General features: G+C 35.1%; 1 protein-coding gene across 9 annotated transcripts in view; it reads left to right on the forward strand.

Annotated features, from left to right (window-relative positions):
• Window positions 1–23,361, forward strand: part of ANKS1B (ankyrin repeat and sterile alpha motif domain containing 1B) — a 755,486-nt gene that overhangs the window by 239,390 nt on the left and 492,735 nt on the right. For all 9 annotated transcript variants that reach the window (XM_004675770.2, XM_012720251.1, XM_012720253.1 and 6 more), the window contains exons 11-12: window positions 2,579–2,715; window positions 23,050–23,230. In XM_004675770.2, the coding sequence (XP_004675827.1) occupies window positions 2,579–2,715; window positions 23,050–23,230 (318 nt within the window). The remainder of the gene's footprint in view (window positions 1–2,578; window positions 2,716–23,049; window positions 23,231–23,361) is intronic.

Consider the following 23,361-nt stretch of genomic DNA (forward strand, 5'->3'; position numbering starts at 1 on the left):
GGTCACAAATGTTAGAATTATGCTTGACTTTTCTATGTCCCTAGTACAACAAGTCAGAAATTATGTTAGTCTACCTTTCGAACACATCCAGACCCAACCACTTGTCCCCACCTCAAATGCTAATATCCTGATTACAGGTTAGCTCTCCCTGCTTCCAGGTATTATGCTATCTAGCACACACAAACATACTGTAAACATGTTCTTAGGCTTGATGTTATTTTCTTCTTATTTTCTCCAATTCTTTCTAAATATCTGTGGATTACATGAACACTGTTTAGTGATGGCTAGTGCTCTTCCTTCAACTATTGTTATTGCATTTGGGTTTCTCCTCTAATCACATTTACATATTGTGAGCATGCTGGCCAGCTGATGGGCAGAATGGCATCAATCTGGAATTTAATTTTTCTCTGCCATTTACTGGCAATATAACTGTGGGATGTCATTCTCTAAAATGGAATTATAATAGTAGAACTTATTTCATAGAACTATTTTGAGAATAAATGAAATTCAGTAAGCAAAAGAATTTAAAATACTCTGTATAATATGTGCTCAATAAACATTAGCTGTTATTATCATTACTATGTCACCCTGCTTTATTACCTTCCATACATCTTATTGCACACAGAATTGATTATAAACAGATACTACTATATAATATATATACTTATGTATTTTTACTCATCTAAACTTTTCTCTAGCATCTTCCTAACAACTTCATCTGTGTGCTGTTCCAACTTTCTTGCCCCCAAGCAGAAGACTTTCATAGTCATCTGCTTCCCTTGTCATAGGCTGATTGTTTTTCCCACTGCTTTCTTCATCATATTTCATTTATAATTTGTATGTTTGTTGCCACCTTCAGTTTTATACTCCTCAAAGTCAAATATTTTTTTAAATGTTAATAGACTTTTTAGAGTAGTTTTAGGTTCCCAGAAACCTGAGTCCCCATATATCACTGCCACACCAGCACAGCATCTCCCAGCAGAGAAGTATATGTCTGTGAACCCTGTGCTGATACATCAGGATCACCCAAAGTATAGAGTTTGCATTAAGGTTCATTCTTGGTCTTATTTACTCTCAACATTGGGCAAATGTGTCATGACTTGTGCTGCTCATACATATGAGGTGTGTATGACTATATCATACAAAATAGTTTCACTGCCCTAAAAATCCACTGTGCTTCATCTATGTTATCCTTACCCTGCAGCTAGGTTCTTTATACTTTGATCTTAGACCCCAACCTATACCTGATACATAATTGTCCCCAAATAGATGTTAGAAGTATGGTTGAATGAAGGAAGGAAAGGAAAATGACAGAGAATAAGGGCATCTTATCATGGTCTGACTGATGGCTGCCTAATCTTTGTTTCAGTATTTACTTAGATTATTGGAGTCTACTCAGAAGACCAACCGCAGTAACTATCTTTCAGAACCCTTCCTATTATTGAAATGCTAAGTCAAATCCCAGAACCCTTTCTATTCTTGAAATGCCAATCCCACCTTACCTGTTAAATTGAAGTATAGAGTAAGAAGGAATACTTTTCAAAATTTACTCTATGAGTGGTCTGATTTATTTGGTCTCATTTGTATTTTTTGTTTCATGAACATGTGGGGAACCTGGATTCCCCAGTTCTCAGCCCCTTGATTCTTATAAACAAAAATTTCCTTCATAAATTATGGCTTTTCATGTAGAACTTTAGATAAGGATCACAGAACAGTGAAACTTGCTAGTGCATAAGAATTCAGTTTCAATTTCTTTTGCATCAATTCAGTTAACTGGGACACAAAATTATTGACAGCTAATTAAAAACATAACAAGGAAATAAATTTTCTGCAGATTTGAGGTCGAAACAGTTTCTATGAAAAGCTATAGAAAATTCCTGTATTGTCATTAATATAATTTTTCTTTGGGCTAGCAGTGATTACTGATAAGTGCTTCCTGTCTTTTCCCAGGTCTTTAAATATTCCCAAACTACATCCTTTGATATTACTTTCTTTGGATGTAAATTTAAGAAGAAAATGTTACACATTTTACTAATTTTCAAGTGATTACTTTATTCCACCCCCCTCTCCAATACTGAACATAGGAGAAGATTAATTTAGGTTCATGAAACTAAATTTGACTATATAAGAGGGTATGTTTGCCTGGGAGTGATAGTTTTGTGCTTATCTATATTTTAAAGCCATTTTGCACAAGTCATTTTTTAATCACTATATATTTTTTTCATCTATAGGTTGGGTGACAACTGAGGGTAGTGCTTTATGAGGCTTGATTTTGGCTTTTATGAATCAGACCAATATGAAACTTCTATTGTAGTAAAGATTAATACCTGTTCAACAAGTTAAGCGGAAAACTTAGCCTAAAGTGTAAACTATCATGTTCTTTTTAGCTAAGAATTGATTCTCTTAACATATGCTCAGTGATCTACTATTGTGAATTAAATAATCATACTCTTCTTTCTTGGATCAATAGTACAGGGGGGAGTATTTCTTAAGAAAAATAAAAACATTTCAATGAACATTATCCTTAAAATATATTATTGAGTGATTAGGTTCATAATAGTGCTATTTTTATTCACAGATAATTCCTCTGAGGTAGCAATTACCACTCCAGGAACTAGTAACCATAGAAACAGCTCAACAGGCCCAACACCTGATTGCTCACCTCCTTCACCGGACACTGCCCTCAAAAATATTGTAAAAGTTATACGACCCCAGGTAAGTACCTAGAATGACATTTGCACTATAATGTATTTTTATTTTAGAACCAGTGCCTGCAACATACTGGACTATGTTATGATATATAAATGGATTTTTATGTTAAAAGACAAGAACTTGGAAGATGTTTCCTTCCCTTGGAGTTAATGATAGACATTGAAATCTATATTTGTTTTTGGAAAACTGAATGTCTATGTGACATGTAAAGAAAAAGAAAGTTTAGAAAAATGACTATTTTAGGTAATCTTCCTCTCACAGCTTTTAAATAATTATATTCCAGTTACTGACCTGGTTAATATTTTCTAGTGTCTCCCATCCCCTCTATCTCCATTCTCAGGGCCCATAGCGTCATTTATGACCACTTCTCTATCTTGCTACCCCATTTGTTCTAATGTTTACTTCAAATTCTCTATTCTTTACACTTCCAACTAATTTTGTCTATATTTGATATTGAACTGTTGCTTGTTTTTTATTTGCCTCCAGTTCTCACTTACTTCTAGTGTTTTCTCTTCATCCATGGTTCTTTCCCCCTCTCCTGTCACTTGTCTGTATGGGTTTCTTTCTCTTCCCCCCTTCCCTTTCAGTTGGATTTCCCAGTAGGCGGTTTGCAGGCAAGCTTTAGAAATATCATTGGAACAAGCTGTTCTGTGATATTTCATTGAAAATAGCACTTATAAAGCTGCTTGCATTATATTTTTGCCAACAGATGGACTCAGAACATGGAATTGGTGGTATTCTCAACCTGGCTCATTCTGAATGGGTTTCATCAAATGCAATAGAGGGGGAATTTGGGCCCAATCAATGCCTTTCACTATCTACTTAGATATGAGATCCTTTGAGAACATGTAGGACAAATACATCTTTTAAGGGTGTTTTGCACTACACTAACAATGATTTAACATATTACCTTCACATTTTAACATAGTGAAAATATTTAACTTATTACCTAAACATAATACCTGCTTTAATATACCTTACATTGGATTATTTTTATTGTAGCTATCACCCTTATTGATAAAAAGGCATTTGAACTTTACATATCCACTAAAGCGTAGAGAACACGTTCATGAGGATTGTTTCATTTGATTTTAATCGATTCCAAGGGAATGTGTATTTTAGTGTTATGGATGAGGACATTTGTACTCTATAGGGGGTAAGTAATGCAACTGATTTGAAGTTCCTTTTCTTTTCCAATTCTGTTCAGAGGTTAGGGAAATCTTTGTGACATTGTACGACTTGACACATCTTTCTGAAGATGGGATTTGCATGTTCATTTAGTACAGGTGACATTTCACACAGTGTCCCAATATGAGGTGGAAAATATCTTCAAAAAATGCCCTTTTCCTTTTCAGAGAAATTTCATCTAGTCCACTAGCTTTAATAAATAAACTTCACAAAACTCAAGTTTAGATGCTAAATGTCATATTTATTATCATTGATGCTCTTATTTTTCAAGTAGTGTGTTCCTGTACATACAATGTACTACTATTGTATATACAGGGTATACAGCTATTCCACTTCCAGCATTTTTAACTATTTAAATAGGGATAGTCCTATGTATGTCAGTAAAATCCATTGCTAAATATATTTACACTCAATTGGTCCTTCAATGAATGCAAGAATAAATAATAAATAAAGTTTGATAATAAATTAATAGACTTTAAGCTTATTTAGCTTATTTAAAAGGTAGACTTTTGAGGAAGACTAGAGCTTGTAATAAAGGCAGACATTCCATCTTGATGCCATTCCTTTGTCCTGTCCAGTATTAAATGTTTCTGAAGGCAACTGACTCCCCCGATCTTCTTGCAAATTCATCTAAATAGAGAAAGTCAATGCTTTAGGCTCAAATACTGGAGAGAAACAAAGAAAAACCAGTAGTATATAAATATTTTAGTTTCCATGAATTGAAACAGAATGTTTCACAATCTGGAGAATTTTAAAACATGAAAGAGCCCAAAGAAGCAAAGGTTATAAGATCAAATACAGGATGCAGAACTAACAGCTGTGACTTAGTGAGTTAATAAATATGTTGAGTAAAATCCAGATCAACAAAGCACTTCAAAGTCTGTAGTTTCCAAGTAATTAACACACTAGTCAGAAACATAGGCAATATATAATCTTCCCTATCTCATTGAAAGAAAAAACTCCTAAGTTACAATGGATATTCCAAAAAAAGACATGCTTGAAGCCAACGGAATTAGCAAACGGAAAGTAACCAAACTTGCTCTGTCTAAACAATAGCTCTTTTCTGTCAATGAAATAAAATTCTGGTTATATTTCTTATCTATTCTATATCATCTCACAATAAGACTGAGACACATCTGCAAATGCCCAGGCAAAAAACTGTAAATCCATGAATAAGGGTAACACTTATACTTTTATTTTCAAGACTCATCACCAGTTTTAAGAGGGAAATGATCATTTCAACCGTGTTATTAATTTCTAATTAGTAAATGAAAAAGGTGTTTGAATAGCCACAAGTGGAACTTTACAGTCCTTGGATTCAACTCAAAGTTGCCTCATGTCCCTTTCTAATCAATTGCTTCCACTCCTGCCACAGAGGTGATTTGTTTAATTTTTATTGGCATACATTAGGACTGTTGATTCTTGGATTTTTTATGAATGGAATCCTGCAATGTGTGTGTGTGTGTGTGTGTATGTATGTTAATATGTTAGACTTGTTTCTTTCAACATGTTTTTGGTATTCTTTCAGGTCATTTCCCTTTTAGCGGTGTGGTATTGCATTGGATACAGTTTGTTTATTCACTATCCTGTTGACTGATATTTGTGCTGTTTTTATGAATATGCTGTAAATACTCATGCCTATAAGTCTTTTCATAGTCATGTGTTTACATGTAGATTTCAAAGAATAAAATTGAGTCAGATGATAGAGGAGTAGATTGCTTTTTAAAAAATTTACTTATTTATGCATACAGAACTTGGGTACAGGCCAGAGGTGCTGCAGGGGGTGAGAGGCTTCACCAGAGACAGAGTGGGGGGCAGAACAGGCAGACTGATGAAGTACACTGCGAGTAGCAGGGGGTTCAGGAGAGGTCTGCCACATCATGTGGGTCACCTCGCTGGCCAGGAATTGAACTTCTGCAGATGTGGCTGTTGATAGCTTCCTAGTGTTGCACTTTCAGTCTTGACGCCATCAGAGAGGGCCCAGGAGTAAATTACTTCCTAGGGAACTTCCCAAGAAGTTATTTTCCAAAGTAGTTGTTCAATTCTCTTACCACCAACAAAAATAAGCAAGAATTTGAGTTTTTCTACATTCTCACCATCATTTGGCATATTAGATATTTGTATTTTAAAAAATTTTAGCCACTCTTATGGGTGGCTAGAAGGATTTCTTTTCATGGTTCTAGTTTTCATTTCCCTGACAACTAATGATGGTTAACACCTTTTTTCTTGTGCTTTTTCCCCATTCTTATGTCTTTGTAAAGTGTCTAGTCAAGTCTTTTTTATGGCATTATTCAATTTTCTAATTTATTTATTGTAGTATTTCCTTATAAATTCCCCTCTAATTACAAAAGATGGGTACTTTGTCAGGTTTATTCACTGCAAATATTCTTCCTAACCCTATGATTTTCCTAAGCAACTTTGATGAAAAGAATAGTTTAATTTTGGTGACACTCAGTTTACCTTTTTTTTTTTCTTTCATGATTAGTGCTTTTGATTGGGAACGTATGCTCCCATTTTATTTTCTAGAAACTTTCTAGTGCTGATTTTTAATGTTTCATTTTGTTGACTGAAAGAAAAGTCTCAGTAATGTTAGGCAGAGTTTACCAGGTAATCAAAGTGAGGATTCGAACCTGGAAGGCCGTCTTGAAATGTGACAAACCTGGAAATAAAGGGTATGGCCCAGCGAGTGAGTCCTAACCCATGTGCTTAAGAATGCAGGGCACACAGACTCAGAGAATGTGAGCTATGTTATGCACAGCTAAAGTATTATGCACTAGTGAGAGAGAGGAGCTTAGGGAGAGACTTTACAGTGGTCTGTAAGCGAGATGGAACTAAACAAAAAGGTGAGGGGTGCAGGGCCTTAAAAGGAAATTTTGTACCTACACTGCCATGACGATGCAGTTTCACTAAGCTTAAGATGCAAGGGGTCAGACTTGGAGAAAAAAAAATACGTTGATTCTAGATTAATTGTTTGAATAATGTGGTGGTAAAGGAAAACGCTGAATGGCAGCATGTTGAAGAGGGCAGAGTCGAAAAAAAGTTTTTCTTTTATTTTGGGATACAAGATGTTGGAGAAAATAGAAAAGAAGAGAATAAAAGTTGATTGAAGAGACATGACTTATAGGGACTGAAATGTTAAATTTTATTATAAGAGTGAATAAATCTAATTAGGTCCAAAGTTCAAACGCTCTCATCACAGTTATTAGAGCAGTGTGGGCTGTGCCCTGGGCGATGGTTTTAGAAAGTTGGATTTTTCCACTTCTGTTTCATAACTTAAACTAAATCTAATGTAACAGAAGAGGGAATCTGAGAAGTGGCCCAAAGTAGAAACAAAAAAAAGAGACTATTTTAGCACAGATGATAAGGCGCAGGCTGAATGCTGTTTATGATGAACTCTGTTTAGGTCAGGTGATCATTCAACCTGAAGGAAATAAATATTTGGATATTCTTCTGAACTTTTAGTGGGCTTAATGAACTAATAGTGAAATAATGTAATAACCAGTAATCCATTCCATTATTAAGGATTTAGAACTGGGGCTACATAAAATCCTTCCAAAATCTAGAGTAACATTTTACTGGGTGCCAGGAGGATATAGAATATATATGTTGAAATTTCAAATTAGAAATGAGGTATGTAAAAAAATATATCACTCAGTAAAATCCAGACTATTGTATTGGGTTGCAGCAAAAATAGGCAAGGTTCAAAAAGATCTCCAAAAGATAATTCTTTATAAATGTTTTTATCATTTTGCTTTGAGCCATTTATTTCTATTATGAAGCATGTGCTTCATTTATTTTTTTATAAATGTCCTATGAGATAGGACTTTTTTTCTTGATTTTTACTGACTGTAACTTGCGACATAAGTTGAATGATTTTCCCTGTACTGTATAATCACTGATTGGAAGAATTCTGCTCTCCTAATAACATTCATCTTTCTATTAATGTTAATTAGCTCATTAGGAAGAAAATGATCACTGGAAATATTGACATTCCAGAGGGATAAAATTTGAGAGGAGATTAGTAGTTTGGAAAAAGAAAGAAACATAGATGGCAACACTGTAAATGAGGGAACCAAAGAAGGCTGTGTTTCTTAATTTGGAGTCTCAGAGCCACAGCTAAGTGAGAGAAGAAGCTAAAGACAGAAATACAATAAAGTAGCAGAAAGTGATCTTAGGTGAAACAGAACAATTGGACAGGAAAATTATTGAGGGAAGTCAATGACTGCAGCTTCAACCAATCTTTGCATCAACCAGTCTTTGACAAATTGGACTTTCCTGGAAAATTTAAAATAATATCCTGGATCTTACCTGAGAACACTTAAACCAGTATCTCTTAAGACATGTATGTAATCTGAGATTCTTGGACAGCCTAAACTGATTATGAAGCTCAAAATCAAATTCACATCTTTACTGATAGGCGTGTTTTTTTAGGCACTGAATTTGAACAGTCTTCTATCTCAACACCCTGTTTAACCTCTGACCCGCAATTTGTGAAAGAGAGGGTGGTGTTTGCAGTAAAGCCCAAACCAGGTAAAATGTACCCTGGTGCTGTGTAAACTGGAAAGCTGTATAGCAACCCGACTTGTTATAATAGTGGTGATGGATTCATAGTTGCCCACATTTGAAACATGACCTTTGAGAGGCGATGCTCTCACTCTCCATCTCTCATCCCCAAGTGCATTAATGACAGCAACTACAGCTTGTGGGGACTGTGTTTGGGAGCCTTTCTAAGCTTCCCAAATAATTTGAATCTGCCTGGCTCAATATGGTGCGGTCCACACACACCCTTATTCCTTAGACTGTCTGCATAAAAGAGCAGGAAGGATAACCTGATGAAATTTGGGATTCGAGGGATGCCAATGAAGATAAATAACATTAGATTGGCCTAATGCAGGGAATGAAAGGACTAAATTCCTTGAAGCATCCACCATGAGCTGCATATTCCACTAATGGCTAAAGCCACCACTTACTCATATGGAGGTCATGCCTGTCATATATCACTGAAATATTAGTCATCCTCATTTTTCTTATATTGTTGAAATCCTGGCTGAATGTACCCTTCAAGAAAATGGGCAATTACTTGTCACTGACAGTTTGCACATGTTAAAAAAAAAATGTTTATCTCCTGTTCTAAGCCTGAAATACAGTTCTCTGTATTTTGTGCCCACACTGCCATTAACAAGCAGCAAACCTATTACTAAGATTGTGATTTTCTTTTCTTTTCTATTAGTCAGGATTTTGTTTTTCTTCGCCATACATAAAAGTCTTAGTGCATGGCATTCTTTGGCATGTCTTTTACCCTGGAACAGCTCTATGCAGTCTGAATAAGAATACATAAATGAAAATTTCTCTAGGAATATTTTCCTTAATAATTAAAATGCCTGGAAAGGAGAGTTGGAAAGATCACTTTATGTGGCACACTAGAATTTGAAATCTAATTTCATCCTGCCTATTAGCTCACTTGTTACTGATAAGCACTGGGTAAAAGAAAAGCCCCCCAATTACCTCTGCCTCTCATTTGTTAGTTTATGACAGAGGGACCCCCCCAGAACCCCCCAAACTAGCATCCTTTAAAGGGCTCTGGTCATCTTTGTGCACAAAGACAAAGTAGGGTCTAAGTGTGAAACAACTTTTACAGAATTAGCATGATAGAGAAAAAGAAAGGATACACTGAATATGGAGATGTCTCTGAAACAAATTCATGGACCACCTGTATAGTATGTCTAATGTATGAGTCTCAACTTTGCCTACTCTAAAATTATGGCATTTACTTGTGAAAGTCCACAGGATATATCATTGCTTTATCTGTTCATTCATTTGTTCAATTGTTCAATATAAACAGTTGAATGCCTACCACAAGCTGGATGTCATAATGAAGATTTGAATATGAAATGCCCGAAAAGAATCTTTAATCAGTCACAGGAGACTTCAAACAGATAGCATTTGGAATTTCACTGATTGACTAACTCAAGAGATCACCCTTCTCCATCTGCCTTTACTCCTTCTGCACTCACATTCAGTTCTAGAGTTTTCATGCCACATATATGCTGATTACTCTTAATTTATATCTTCAGTCCTCTCCATTACCCCAAACACCAGGCTCATTACCAGACGGCTACCCTAAATCTCCACTGAATGTCCCAAGAGACACCTTAAGCTTACCATTGGTAGGACTAAAGTTTGTATCAGTTCACCACAGCAGGATGAAAAACTTGACCCCATCCTTGATTCTTCACTTTCTTTTGCATCACCGCCAATCTGTAAAAACAAACAAAAAAACAACAACAACAACAAAACAACCCTTCAAGCCAGCAGGACCCAAAGTGTGAAAGTGTGGTTCTGGGCTCCTTGGCAGTCTCCAAGACCCTTTCAGTAGATTTGTGAAATCAAACTTTTTATAATATATACGGACATTTTGCTTTCCACAAGTTACGCAGTGTACAATGACATCATAGCTCTGATGGCTGATGGAAAATGCACATATTTTAAAAGTAACTCAAATTTTCTTTTTAATATATTAAATAGTTTACAGACGTGACCCTTCTGTACAAAAATGCCTTCGTGTCCTCAGTAGATTTAATGGTGCAACGGGGTCCTGAGATAAGAAGTTTAAAAATTGTTCTAGTTTCCCTTTTAACACATATTTGAGCCAGGCCCATTTGACATATCTCCTCTAGTACACCATCAGTGTTTTTTCTTGGACTTTTGAAAAAGCCTCTGACCTTGTATTTTTGGCATTGACTTATTGCCCTTATCACCTTTTTCAACTGTGCAGCCAGACTTATGTAAATGACTTCATGTTATTCATTTCTTCAGCTTTCCCATGTCTCCCCATCTCACTCAGAGTAAAGGTATACAGCACCCTATTCAATTTGACTTTCTCTTTAACTTCTTAATCTATCTTTTATTATTCTCTAACCAGCTCATTTTATCCTAGCCATGCCATGTTTCCTGTATTACCCCAGATAAGCTAAACAGATCCTGCCTTTGTTTTTTTCATATTTATCGTTAACTTACCTGAATGCCCTTCTCCCAAAGACCTACATGGCTCATTATCTTTCATCCTTGAGGTCATTATTTATATGCCACCCTGTCAGACAGGACTTCTGTGACCCCGGAATACAAAGTGGCCGCCACTACACTATCCTCTTTATGCTATTTTCCTTCAGAGCATTTTTCATCCCTGAATTAGCATTTTTGAGTTTTATTTGTTCTGTGTTTCTCTTCCCCACTTGAATGCACATTCCACAAGAATGTGAACTATCTTACTATTGTGATAATTATTAAACATGCAGCTACAACACTTAAATAGCACCTGGTATGTAATGGTGTTCAATAAATATTATTTAAATTAATTAATCAATTTGAGTAAAAGACAGGGAAGACTGTGCCGGGAAGAGGACACACAAATTGAGCTTTTTAAATGAATAGGAATTAGCTAGATGAAATGATAAATATGCAATCCAGGGAATAGGATAAGATGATTGAGGCATTTACAAATTTTTGATAATGCTATGTCAAAGTCAACATGTCCTTTTAATAAGTTAAGAAATTCCAATCATGTAGTTTATCCTCTTCTACATTATCAGTGTCCAGATCTTATACTCATTCTGTAAGTAATATTGTTGGAAAATAAGGTTTCCACAGTCAAATGTATTGACCTTGAATTATGGGGGAATACAAGATTAAATACCTCTCTTTACTGAAGGTTTTTTCTGCGACTCCCTTCTCTACCATTTCTTGAAACCTATTAATATTTTTTGCAACTAGTGATCCACAAAACACAATTTGGGAAACACGATCTAGGGCATTTCATATGCATCTTTATAGCTGACCCTAGCAATTCCATTCTGATTTGATTTTCCACTTATTCTACACAAATACACACTGTTAAGAGAGGGATATATCGCTAACTCAGCAATAACTGTGTCATTCATCTAGTTTGTTAAAGGGTCATAGCTATCCTCTACTTAATCTTCTGGGCAGCATTTGAGATAGAGAGGGCCATTTTAATTCCTACTTTATGTATGAGGAAAAGGAAGATAATGATACAGTATATTGTACACATGGAAAAACTAAGTTTTAAATCAATGGTATTAAATGCTTAAAGATGAAGAGCAAGTCATTAGAAGATCTTTACTTTTTCTCTATAATTTGTATCATTTTAGTGTCACTCTATTTCACATTGATTGTGTTCAATTTAATATGTTTGTTTTCAGCATTACTTTAGGCCCTATGAGGTATGAAATGACATACACCATTGTTTTAAGATTTACAAAATTATTAAGAGCAAACGAATTGTATTGCTTTGTCTCCCAGAGTTAGAACCAATTGAGAGACAGAATGGAAGAGCCAGACAAATTAAAATCAGATATTGATTATGTTTATCAGTATTGATTGAACAGATTAGACGAGGTGACTCTACAACATGGCCAAATGTGCTTTCTTGAACTTTGCCTTTGAAATAAAGACACATCCCAACCCATCACTGGCATAGGGAGACAGACGCCAGTGTCCTCACTTGCTAACTTTAAATCAGAGAAGCCAGAGGAGGCAGAGGTGAGCATGCTTATTTCCTTCCCCAAAGATATTTTACAGCATAATGACTCCCTTGGGGAAGAAATGAGTGAAAGGTAAGAGAGTAGGGCAAGAATGTTACCTAGTGAAATTCTTTTTGTGGAAATAGAGTACAGGGAGTTCCAGTTCAAACTGACAAGACAATAATACATATTTCCCTTGGTCAAGTAGCCTAGGGTGTTCAGATAATAAGATTCACTGGAGTTACTCTACAGACACCAAATCATTTTAATCCAAAAACCTTCTTCTTTATGTCAATTAATGGCAGCACCATCTACTCTTTCGCAAGTCAAAAATTTGGGTTGCTGTTGATTCCTACTTTTCCTTTTCTCCCCATTTCCCATTAGCTTTTAAAAGCTGTTACCTAAATATCTCCCCAATTTTTCCTCATCTCCTACTGCCATTGACTGAATTTGCCTTCTTGTGACTTAATTATTGAAATAGCCCCTAGATGACTTCCTTGCTGATATTCTTCTCTGCTTTTACTTTATCTTTGACATTTTGTCCAGAGTGAAATGTTCTGTTCTTCATGATCTATGATAGTTATAATAATAAAAATAATTTGATATTTTGAAATAATCAAAAAATTATAGCAAATTTAGTACCATAATAAAAAGACCTTTTTTATACCCCCATGAAACTATTTATCAATAAGTTGTTGACCTCACACTTCATTAGCTCCTAATTATTTCTAACAAGGACATTTTTCCCAAACTGTATAACTACCATCAAAACCAGTCATTGATTTTGGCTCTGGTACTTCAATTTAATCCTAAGACCCCATTCAAAGTTCACCAGTTGTCCTAATAATAACTTTTATGATAAAATGAGTTAATGCAGAATTATACAGTGTGTCTAGTGTCATTTTAATCCAAAATGACACTAGATTTCTCCTTAGTCTTTTTCAATCTGGAATAATTCCTCAGTTTTATTTGGACTTTCAAAATCATGATTTATTTGAAAATAACAGGTCAGTTATTTTATAAAATATTCGTTGGTATGGTTTGTCTAATCTGTATTTTTCATACTTGGAATCAAGCTATGTATCTTTGTCGTAGTCAGAAATGACACTAATTGACTGTCAATATTTCAAATTTAATCTTAGAGACACTCTTGCTTAACACAGATATGAAAGTAAACCCAAAGGAAGAGATAACTAGCCTTGACACATAAAAACTAAAAGCTACTATGCATTAGAACAAATGTTTGTAAAAATAAAAACAACTAAACTATTAACACTCTATTATGCAAAGCATTTTTATAAGACCATCAGGAAGATTAATATGCCCATGGTAAAAACACAGGCAGAGGATATCAAAAGGTAATTTTAAAAAAGAGAGTAATATCTAATATCATAAGTTTAACAGTCCTGCATATCAAAAAATGCAGTATAAATTTATAACATTTTAGTCTAAGAAATGATAACAAATTTAAATGAAAATCCTATGTTAGGTGCACAGTGATAAAGGCATTTTTGTAGACTGATGGTCTAAATGTTTCTGTAATCTCCTTGCTCATATGAATCAAGAGCCATAAAATTATTGATACTATTTTTAGTCTAGTAATTTCTTATCAATACTAATGAAGTGCTCAGAATGAGGGTTTAAAACTCTGTAAAGTAGGGGCTGTCCCTGGTGGCACAATGGGTCATGAAGCTTTCTGAAGTCACTGTAGAACAAGTTCGATCCCCAGCCAGGGAGCTGACCCACATGACATGGCAGACCTCTTCTGACCTTCCTGCTGCTACCCTTAGCAGATACTTTGTCACTCTGCCTGTTCTGCTCCCCACTCTGTCTCTGTTGAACTCTGTCACCCACCACACCTCTGGCCTGTACCCCAGTTCTGTAAGCATAAATAAATAAATATTTTAAGCTGTAAAATATAGTCATTATGGCACTATTTTAATAGCAAAACATGAAAATAGCAAATATTTAAAATGAAAATTTTTGTTTGAATGGAAAATGAAATATTTAAAATATTTAATTATTTTCAAAAACTCATTCAGTCATATGGGGAGCTTTTAACTCAATAGCAAATTTAATATTAATTGCTTACTATAAAATAGAACCTAACATTACAAATGTGTATGTCTTTTTCTTTATCCTATGTGTGTATTAGCCACCTATAGGAAAAAAATTAATATTCAAATCAAATACAAGATGTAAACCAAGATTATTTCTCCAAGTGTTATCCCATCTTTGTCAAACCTTAAAGCATATTTGATTGCAATTGCTTCATTAAACGTAAAGCCGTCAAACTTTCTGTGCCCGTGCTTACGATTTTGACTGGAAATCACTACATAATTATTCCTCCTATTTTGAAACTGAAGAAGAGAGAAATTGCTTATATCAAGGATCAAATAGAGGATATGACTCCAGACCCTGTAGAATCAGAATGACAATAAAGGAATTTTACAACTTAGCGTAAATGGAACAGTTCTTCTTAAAATATTAATGCAATTCACCCAGTATGAAAAAATATATAATATAAATTGTCCTAAAAATATTACAGAAATTGAATTTGTGATTAAAAACTCTTTCCAAAAAGAAACCTACAAGCCTACTTGGTTTTGATGGAGAATTACAACACATTTACAGAAAGATTAGCTCCACTTCTGAACTTTCTTTTCCTAAAACAGAAGTGAAGAGGATATTTTTCCTTGTTTTATGAAGCTGATATTCTCCTTATAACAAAAGCAGACAGTACCAAAAAGGCAAAAACTACAGAGCAGTATTTCTCATGTCTATGCAAAATTCCTTAAAAAATATTAGTAAGTAGAAATCTGCAACATATTTTTAAAAATTATATACTATAACCTTGGACTGATTCCAAGGCAGGTACAGTATTTAAGATTTAAAAAGCAAGAAAAACAATGCAATTATGTAATTTAAAACAGAGCATAAAAAATAGAAAAGAATTTTCCAAACTTGATAAAGTGTATCAATAAAAAAATCTACAGCTGCTACTATACTTCATAGTGCTTTCCTCCAAGACTGGTAACAGTGTAAGGCTGTGCACTCTCCTCATAAATACAGCACTGGAAGTTCAGCTTATCCAATAAAGAAAAAAATAGAACTACAAAAAAAAAATTCCTATAATATAAATTCAGTAAGGTTATAGTATATAAAATAAATTTAAATTCTGTTGTTTTTATGAAGTAGCAATAAACATTGACATCAAAATTAAAAATACAATATTATATATTAAGACACACAGAAGAAATTAAGTGTAAATCTAACAGACCATGTATATAACTTGTAGATAGAAAAGTATAAAATATACTTAGTGAAAGAAATAGAGAAAATCTAAGTAAGTGGAAAGACAGATCATGAATTAGAAAATGCAGTATATTAAAGAAGTAAATTACCCTAGATTGATGTACAAACAATGTAATTCCTATCAAAATTCCTGGAAGATTTTTTGGATATTAGATAAAGTTATTCTAGAATTTACATGGAAATGTAATGGTATTAAGATTACTAAAACAAATTTGGAAAATAATGGAAAGTACTCTACCCAATTTCAAGATTTATTTTATAGTAGTGATACTTAAGACTGTGATGTTTTAGTGTAGGAATAGAAATATTGGTCCATGAGGCAACAGAGTGACCCCAGGAATAGACCTACATACAAATGCCAAGCTACAAGGAGCAAAACAATGGAGGCAAGATAACCTTTTCAATAAGTAGTGCTGAAGCAATTAGACATATTTAGGGAAAAAAAAAGATAAAGTAAGAAAAACTTAGCCTAAGTCTTATATATTACACAAAAATGAGTTCAAATGGATAACCAACTTAAATACAAAAAGAAAAATTTAACAAAATTTTTAGAAAAAAATAGGTGAATATTTTTGGGATCTAGAGTTAGGCAAAGAGGTCTTATACTTGACCCTAAGAACATCATTCATGAAAGGAAGAACTGATACATTATGCTTCATCAAAATTAAAATTTTTTTTTCTGTAAAATTTGTTAAGAGATGCTAATTCAAGTACGGACTGGAGAAAACAATGTGTAAAGCTACACACCTGACAAAGAACTAGTATCTAGAATATATAAAGAATACCCAGAGCTCAGTGATATAAAATCAAACAACCCAATTAGAAAATAGACAAAAGACACAAAGAAGCATTACACTGGAGAGGATATATACAAACGTCAAATAAGATGTTCAGCATTATTAACAATCAGGGAAATGCCAATTAAAACCACAGTGGGCTATCACTACATGCCTATTGAATGTCCCGCTCCATTCCAAAAAATAGTGACAACACTAAATGCTGGCAAGGATACATGAAATGCTCATGCATTACTACAGGAATATAAAGTGCTACTACAATTCCCAAAGACAGTCTGGCAGTTTCTTAAATTTGAAACACTCCACTCCACTCCATTCCATACTCCTCACCATTTGCCCTCCTGATAATTTATCCAGTTAAGAGAAAACTGTTCATTCAACACCTGTACATGTATACTGATAGTAGCATTATTCAGAATAGCTGAGCTGGAAACAACCCAGATGATTATTTGGTTAAGGGGTGGATGGTTAACTAGATGGTGGTGCCTGATCCCATTGGTCACCATCCAGCACAAACAGGAACTGACTACTGACACAGACCACAGCTTGATGAACCTCCAGGAAATCATGTTGAGTGGGAAAGCCAGTCCCTCAAGGTTGCATCTATATGATTCTATTTAGATGTCATTCTTGCCATGAAAAAATTCATAGAAATAGAAAACAGATTATTGTTTATCAGGAATAAAGGAGGGGAGAAGGAAGGCAGGAGAGAAGTAGGTGTGGGTACAGAAGGGCAACCTATGGACCAATGTAGGGCAGAAATGCTGTCTCATCTTGACTCTCTCTCCTGTAATACTCTGAGTGCGACTTGTGCTGTCGTTTTTGCAGGATTAAGCATTCAGGAAAACCAGGATCAGCATACATGACATTTCTTCATTTTACTTTTCCTAACAGCAAAGAAATCTACAATTATCTCAAAAAGAATATTAAAAAATTAAGTTGTTAAAAAAAAGCAATGTGCACCTTTATTTATAAAAAATCTCACCCACACAGTGATATGAGCTTCCTATTTTGACTGCTCAAAGCATATCTTCAATTTATTGCATAATTACTTCCTGCTGTTCTTAAATTGAAACAAGTCATTTAAAAATATATACATATATATATATTTTGCAAAGAACCTAAATGTAGGAAGTTAACTGGTCTTATTTTTAATTTTGGATACATTTGAATTTGACATGAACATCTTTGAAATATTAAGGCATAAATATTTGAAATGCCTTATTCAAAAATATTTTTGCAAAATGGGACTATGTTATGCTAAGAGAAGCTTCTCTGAGAGCAGACCTCATGGTCTGGAGATCAAAATGCTCTCCAGTTCTTGGGCCCTCACTGGTGGCGCAGCGGGGTAAAGCACAGCACTGAGAATCTAAGGCCGCTTCCGCATGAGTTCGATTCCCGCCTGCCCCGGAACCACATGGCGCGGCAGACCTCTCCTGACCCGCCCGCTGCTCCCCTCAGCAGTGTACTTCGTAGATCTGCTTGTTCTGCTCCCCACTCTGTCTCTGGTGAAGCCTCTCATCACCCCTGAGCCTCTGGCCTGTACCCCAGTTCTGTATGCACAAATAAATAAATCTTTAAAAAAAAAATTAAAAAAAAAATGCTCTCCAGTTCTTCGCATTCACATTGGGTCCACAGCTTTCATCAAAAGCTAGAATTAAAACCAAAGCTTTTACTACCTTGTCATGTTTCTAAGTAGTGTTTTCCAGTTTGGTTTTGAATAACCTGAACAAATAAACTAACCCATTTGAAGAAACATGAATTACAGATTTTCCATTTTAAAAACTTCACATTCATGCTTATATATGCTAAATACTAGGAATATACCAACAACTTCTATAATCTCGTTTAATGGAAGATAAGTGTAACAATCTGTAGTCAGATATAGCTATAGAAAAAATTCCTTGATATGATGAAAGCAGAAAATGAAAGATTTCAAAAATTTTCTGCCTTTTTAAAAAGATTTATTTATTTATGCATACAGAACTGGGGTACAGGCCAGAGGTGCAGGGGTGGTGAGAGGCTTCACCAGAGACAGAGTAGGGAACAGAACAGGCTGAATAACAAAGTACACTGCTGAGGGGAGCAGTGGGCGAGTCAGGAGAGGTCTGGGGTGGGGATCGAACTCATGCAGAAGTGGCCTTAGCTTCTTAGTGCTGAGCTTTAACTTGCTGCGCCACAAGGAAGGCCCTGCCTTTCTTTTAATAAAACAGCTAGTGATTGTTAAAGTTTAATACATAATAGAGTTAGATTACATTTTTTTCTTTATTCCAACCACTGGGGATAAAAAGATAATTTTATTTTAAAAGATTAGAGAACAGGAAAATTGCTCATTGATATAAAGATAAGAAACCAAAGAGGTCTTGGCTCTACCTGTAACTTTACTTCTTTTTTCTTTGTCTGTAAGAGACCTGTCCAAGGGGGGAAATGCAATAAGTTTAAATCCTGAAGACTGGTTTTTTTTTTTTTTTTAATTTCTGACCTTGACTTGTTAACTGGAAGCCCATATCTAGATCTCAAGTTCATTGTAAAATAGACTTAATAGTTGTTTTTAATACCACAGTTCTATAACCTAAATAAGACAATGAGTCTCAAATTTCTAGAGAAGTTTGTACTCTTAATTATTTGATATTTTACTCACATCCACAGCACCTCCCTTGGGGAGATGACATTTTTCTTTCAGTGTTTGTCTGTTGTCTATAAGCAGAGGACTGATATTGTGCTCACCTGAAGATAATTAGTTTTATATCTTTAGAACAGCCTTAATTATTAACATCATATTCATGATAAAAAGTGTCCTCCATTTTAAAGTGCTTTCCCGAAAGGAAATAAAAATTGTTGTCAACTTGTATGAGATCTGTGCAAAAATGTTTAATAATAGCTATCCCCTGGAAGTGTCATTGGGACTCCCTCAGATCCCTTCTCTAGACTTTTAAAAAAGTGATCAAGGGCCCTCCCTGGTGGCAGAATGGGTTAAAGCTCAGCACTATGAGGCTACATACAGATCCTGCAGCATGAGTTCGATCCCCCGCCCCAGAGGTGACCCACATGGCACAGCAGACCTCTCTGGTCTCGCCCGCTGTTCCCCTCAGCTGTGTAGTTCGCCCATCTGCCTGTTTTGATCCCACTCTGTCTCTGGTGAATCTTCTTACCGCCACTGCCACCTCTGGCCTGTTCTATATGCATAAATAAATACATTTAATCATTTGGGCATCATACCTATCTGGGTTGCAGTGATGCCGTGAAAGTATTGCATCAGGATACGTTATATTGTTATATTTTGTTTATCTTTATACAGCATAAGGATATTCCTATGGTAGCAGGTTGTGATTGATGGAGGGAATCGGAAACAAGGCTTGGAAATGCACACCATTCTGTATGTGACACCAGTAAGCTCACACCTGTCCCCCAGACAATAATAATTAAGAAGGTGCCTGCTTCATTGATAAGGGACCAGTGGTGTCTCAGTGTGCCCCATGCTTAGGGGGACCGCTCACCTGAAATTTAATGCTCTTGGGTAGCTGTCTAAAACTCCTCGGGAGCTTTCTGGAGATGTGTTTGTAAATGAAGTCTGGGGGGCAAGGAGCATCTGCTGAGACTGGGAGCCCAGCTCCCCCGGAGCCCTACCTCCAGCCTTCCTCCCACCTTATTGGCTGGGGTTCTTGACCAACAACAGTGAGTTCTGAAGAATTATGTGAGAATTAGTTCAGGTGAATACCAATTAATGGTCTCCCTTTGGAATTTCAATAGCCTATGTCCCTTCCTTGTGAAACTTCCTCTGATGCTATACCAGGATGAGGTCATAGCATTCTGCTCAAAGAAAGGCAAGGAAAAGTGTAGATTTTTACCACCATACCAAGCTATTGATAGTGTGTCCCTATAGCATACAAGAATAGAACTTATGTACTTCTGGTACATATATATATATATATATATATATATCTATATATATATTTGTGTCTCCCACCAAAAACTTATCTTCTGGCATCTATCCCAGTGAGAAATCTGTGTCATCCTAGACTTCTTCCTTAAAATGAAGACTTTCACATGCCAAGGCCTGACTGTTAACCTCATTATAAACTCTTGAAAACATCTGGTATTTCTGACCCTATTACCACTGCATTATAGATCTCATTATGTCTCTGCTGGAATTTTATAACATCCTCCTAATTAGTCTCCCTTGCACAAGTCCAGCCTTGACCAATCCATTCTCTAAACTGCTATAGTGAGTTTATTAAAATGCAAAGCAATTACAAAACTCCCTTGTCGAGAAATCATTTAGTGGTTCCTTAAAATATTTAAGAAAGACCAAAATTCTTAACTTGGCATTTTAGAGCTCCTTATGATTTTCCCCTGCAACTTCCAACATTTTACTTCTTGAACCCACTACTAGTTTTACACACTCTACACTGTCATACTGAACTGTTTAGTTTGGACATTTCTTGTCCCCATTCCCTTTGCATCTGCCTCGCAACGCTAAACCATCAATCACCTTTCCTGATCCCTCTGTAAATTAGATAGCCACCTTTTGGCTCCTTTTATGTTCAGTGCCTCCATTTGTCACTCTCTGCTATTGTCCTAGACTGGATGGGTGCATAGTTGCGTAGTCCTTGGGTTGCGGATTTGTTTCTCAGTGCACTGTCCCTCCTCCCATTTCAAGCCTATAATCACCTGGAGAGCAGGGATACTCTGTTTCTTTATTCCTATCACAATTTTCCCATGGTCTTTGTAATTTAGTATTCAAAACACAGATATTTGTACAATGAATTAAGGTAGCAAAATATCACTTGTTTGCTTTTGTGATGGCATAACACATTGTGTTTTTAATATAATTATAATTCGGGAGGTTAAGGTTGATTCACACATATTTAAGAAACATTAGAAGTAAGGCAGTTGTATACATCAGTTGCCTTGACCTTTATATCGATAAAGTTTATGAAAAGAAACATTATATAATTTGGTCCATTGCCTGTATACAAAGTGAAATCAGCACACAATAAACAGTGGAGGTGATAGATATAACTGTTTCCCATGGAGCCAGTGGCTCCAATGCATCTTAATTGCTGTTATATATCCTAGTGGAAAGAATACTGAATATGAAATTGAGATTCAGTAACCCAAGGACAGACATTTTATGAGAAATCAAGTCTGACATTGCACTTCAATCTTTGATATGTCAAAAGCAACTGAGTTCTACATGGGTACTCATTTGAATGCTTACTGAGCTGATGTGTCATAATAATAAGTGACTTGTACTTAATTCCGCAACAATATTTATATCTCAACTTCTTTCATAAAAATAATGCAGTGGTAGGTAAGAGAGTAAATCATATTGTGATAATTTAAACACCTTATGTTACAAAGATTTCATATACAGACATTTTCAATGTCATTGTTTATCTTGGATTATAAACTAAATGATACCTACTTTTAAATGGCATAACAAGCTGGGAAAACAGCAACTTGAATATTTTGCACTAAAATAATCTGTGAACATACCAATTAACAAACATTTGGTAATAATGAAGATATAAGTAAGCTAAAATACTTTAAAGAAAATAAAGAACAATAAACCCTAAAGAGGTTGAAGTTAATATTTTGTAATTGTTACAAGACTCGTATTTCAGTCACATAAATAAGGATAAAAAGGAAGAAAACATGGTTTGAAATGTGAAATGTGTATAAATCCAAGAACCAGGAAGATTACTATTTTTTTCTGAAAGACTATTTAGAAGCTGTGCTCAACAGGGGAAAAAGTGAATGTAATTAAAGCTATGGGAATGAACAGAAAACTGCTATAGGGAACAATCCATAACTGACAAAGAGTATAGATTATACCTGTTATTATTCCACATTTTTAACTTTTATGTTTACATGGACTTTTCTTGCTACTTGGGGATTAATTAAAATCCTGAAAGAAGAAAATCAAAGTTCACCACAAATCAAGTAGGTCCTTAGTTCTAAGAAAATGTTTTATATAACTTTACTTAATTCTGATGGTAAATTTTGAGCATATGGTACTTGCAGACAATATCTAATGCCACCAATTCCTTGGGTTATGTCAAGAATTAAAAAAAAATCCACCTCAGTGTTGTAAGGGCCTTTATTATTAGATTTTATATCCAGAGAGTCTGGCACATGCCAGATGCTTAATACATGTTAGTTGAGTGAAAAATGATTTAGAATTGCAACTTTCAAAAATGATCATTAAGAGAAATTCTGTACACTATATTTTTACAGTCTACTGGGGGAACAAAAACTCTAAATTATCATATCAACTATGCCATAATATTTTTCATTAAATAGCTTTCTGTTATTTAATTCCTCAAGCAATTATTTGTGTCTCTCCATAAAGCACAATTATATTTGCAGTTTATTATAAACACCATACAATTTAACTGAAGAAAGATGAACACCTAGATTAAGTGGATAGGGAAATTGGGCTAAAGATGAACATGATCATATTAATACTCTCATCACGCTCATTTATATTTTAGCCTAAGCAACGAACATCTATTGTGTCTTCTCTGGATTTTCAACGAATGAATCACAACCAAGAATATTTCGAAATCAGCACATCTACAGGGTGTACAAGCTTTACCTCCAGCCCTCCTGTTAGCCCACCCACCTCTTCTGTGGGAACCACAGAAGTCAAGAACGAGGGGCCTGACCACACAGGTAAAGCAGTTCACTTATGCACCTCTGTTTGCATACCTTAGAACTGAGGCTTCTGAGTTGGAGTTATTAAGATGCCTCTGTAGAAAATGTGTTGTGTATTTCATTCACTGGCATGTGTGGTTTTTGTTCGA

Source organism: Condylura cristata, unplaced genomic scaffold (assembly GCF_000260355.1).
Source record: "Condylura cristata isolate star-nosed mole 26May11 unplaced genomic scaffold, ConCri1.0 scaffold00004, whole genome shotgun sequence".
NCBI lineage: Eukaryota > Metazoa > Chordata > Mammalia > Eulipotyphla > Talpidae > Condylura > Condylura cristata.